The 2,397-nt window shown below is 33.1% G+C and overlaps 1 protein-coding gene across 1 annotated transcript; it reads left to right on the plus strand.

The window, feature by feature from the left end:
* The first annotated feature begins 358 nt into the window (after positions 1 to 358).
* On the plus strand, positions 359 to 2,007 carry LOC119642197 (CAAX prenyl protease 1 homolog). The gene is made up of 2 exons (XM_038041226.1): positions 359 to 615; positions 690 to 2,007. Exons 1-2 carry the CDS (start codon positions 520 to 522, stop codon positions 1,953 to 1,955), a joined length of 1,362 nt encoding a protein of 453 aa, XP_037897154.1. The 5' UTR covers positions 359 to 519; the 3' UTR covers positions 1,956 to 2,007.
* The last annotated feature ends 390 nt before the right edge of the window (positions 2,008 to 2,397 follow it).

Below are 2,397 nucleotides of genomic sequence, written 5' to 3' on the forward strand. Positions count from 1 at the left end.
CATCATGCATCGTACACTCATTGCAAGCTTTAAGTCGTTTATACATATTTACGTATGGATGAACGTATAGCTTGGATTGTGTCTTCCAAAATTTTATTTCGGCTGCGTACAAACAATAACGTTTGCGTTAACAAAATTAAGTCTTGTTTTTAATATTTCAACCACCATGTTTATTCATGCATTTAATTATAAATATTATATCAATTTCTTTTAAAACCTGTAGGCCCTAATTGATTACTGCATAACGTCGTTGCTGCAACGCAAGAATAATACGAAAATATACACTGTAGAAATTGTATAATTGTCATATCACATTTTACAAATGAATGTAATTTAAAAAAAGAAGAAGAATAACTTTATATAAAAAGATTAATAAGTGGTTGAATTTTCCACTTTCCGGCATAATTTTTCATTAAAATAAATAAAAGAAATAACATATTTCTGTTTTTTCGACTTGTGGAAAGTAGAAAGTAGACTTTTTTTTATTGCTCACTTTGGCGATTTCCCTTTTAATAGAATATGAGTTCAATGACAGAAGTTGAGCTAGTGCTTTATTGCATTATAGCTTTGATTATTTTAGAAAATCTCTTCGAAGTCTATATTGCCTTACGTCAAGTAAATCGAACAGTTGTTAACTAAAAGTAATAAATTTGTGTATTAATATTCGCAATTTTTTTTTTTTTTTTTAGGTTAAGGTGTTTAAAACGTCAAATAAAGTTCCTGAGGAGCTAAAGGCTCATATGAGCAACGAGACATTCCACAAAGCGCGCAAATATGGCTTGGATCGTGAGCAGTTCGGAATTTGTAAATGTTTGTTTATGGATGTTTGTGTTATACCTCTTGAATTATATTTCGGGTTAATGGCTTATATGTGGCAAGCTGCCTTAAATTGGGTTAACTACTTTAAATTGAACGCCAATAATGAGATTATAGTCAGTTGTTTCTTTGTGGTGTTGATTAGCTTACATGGCTATTTAAAAGATTTACCTTTCAAATTGTATGGCACTTTTGTATTGGAACAGAAACACGGCTTCAATAAGCAGACAGCAAGATTTTTTGTATGGGATCAAATCAAAGGTTTGCTGGTGGGCAATATTCTAACGGTTTTGGTATCTGCCGCTGTGGTGTTCATAGTTCAATGGGGTGGTGAACATTTCTTCATATACCTTTGGGTATTTGCCGGTGTATTGTCGCTAATATTACTTACCATTTACCCCATATTTATAGCGCCTCTCTTCGATAAATACACTCCCTTAGAAGAAGGAGAATTACGGAAATCGATTGAAGAGTTGGCGGCCTCGTTAAAATTTCCTCTAACTAAACTCTATGTGGTGGAAGGGTCAAAACGATCATCACATAGCAATGCTTATTTTTACGGGCTATGGAATTCTAAACGCATTGTTTTATTCGACACCCTATTGCTGAATAAAGGTAAAAAGGACATTACAGATTTAAAAGACGAAGATAAAGGCAAGGGCTGCACTAACGAAGAAGTATTAGCAGTTTTGGGCCATGAGCTTGGACATTGGAAATTAGGCCATGTTACGAAAAATATTATCATCATGCAAATTAATCTTTTGCTAATCTTTTTTAATTTCAACACTCTTTTCAAATATGCGCCGTTTTATGAAGCTGTAGGGTTTGCTCCTGGCGTAAGACCTGTACTAGTTGGGTTGTTTGTCATTCTCAGTTATGTTATGGCGCCGTATAATGCTCTCCTGGGTTATGCTATGACAATCCTATCCCGTCGTTTTGAATATCAGGCCGATGAGTTTGCCCAAAAATTGGGCTTCTCTGAGAAGCTATGTGAAGCTCTGATTAAATTAAATCTCGATAACCTCGGGTTTCCTATACACGATTGGTTATATTCGTCATGGAGTCATTCTCATCCAACTTTGCTGCAACGCATGCATCGCCTCCAAGAACTTGATGAAGCTGATAAAAAGAAAAAATAATTTATCATTTGCTGCCGTAAATTTTTTTTTTATAGTTTTTCTAACCTCAATATGTTGCATATATTTAGAAAATCTTTTGATAAACAACTGTCTTTTTGCTACTTAGCTTTTTTACATATATTCGTTTCAATAATGTATTTTAAAAGTAAGATGATTATAAATGATGCAAAAATAAATTAGAAATTTTCTGGTTATACATGCCTTCATACGCATACACATAAATATAAATAAGAATTTTGAAATAAAAGGCGACTTTATTGTTTGAGAATGAAAGCGAGTAAATTCGCTAAGATTTCTCCTTTACAGGTGCTTTGGTTAAATAAATTTCGTATATATATAATTTTCAGGGGAGTTTAATAACTATCATTTCTTCTGTTGTACGCTCATTGTTGTATTTGTTGGCTTTCTTCCGCTTACCTATAAGCAACATTTTCGCTTCATT

The sequence above is a fragment of the Glossina fuscipes genome, unplaced genomic scaffold (genome assembly GCF_014805625.2).
Source record: "Glossina fuscipes isolate IAEA_lab_2018 unplaced genomic scaffold, Yale_Gfus_2 221, whole genome shotgun sequence".
NCBI classification, from domain to species: Eukaryota; Metazoa; Arthropoda; class Insecta; order Diptera; family Glossinidae; genus Glossina; species Glossina fuscipes.

Coding starts and splice junctions, on each gene's coding strand:
- LOC119642197 (XM_038041226.1), top strand. CDS start 520: ATGAGTTCAATGACAGAAGTTGAGCTAGTGCTTTATTGCATTATAGCT. Junction 616..689: donor TCTATATTGCCTTACGTCAA/GTAAATCGAACA, acceptor TTTTTTTTTTAG/GTTAAGGTGTTTAAAACGTC.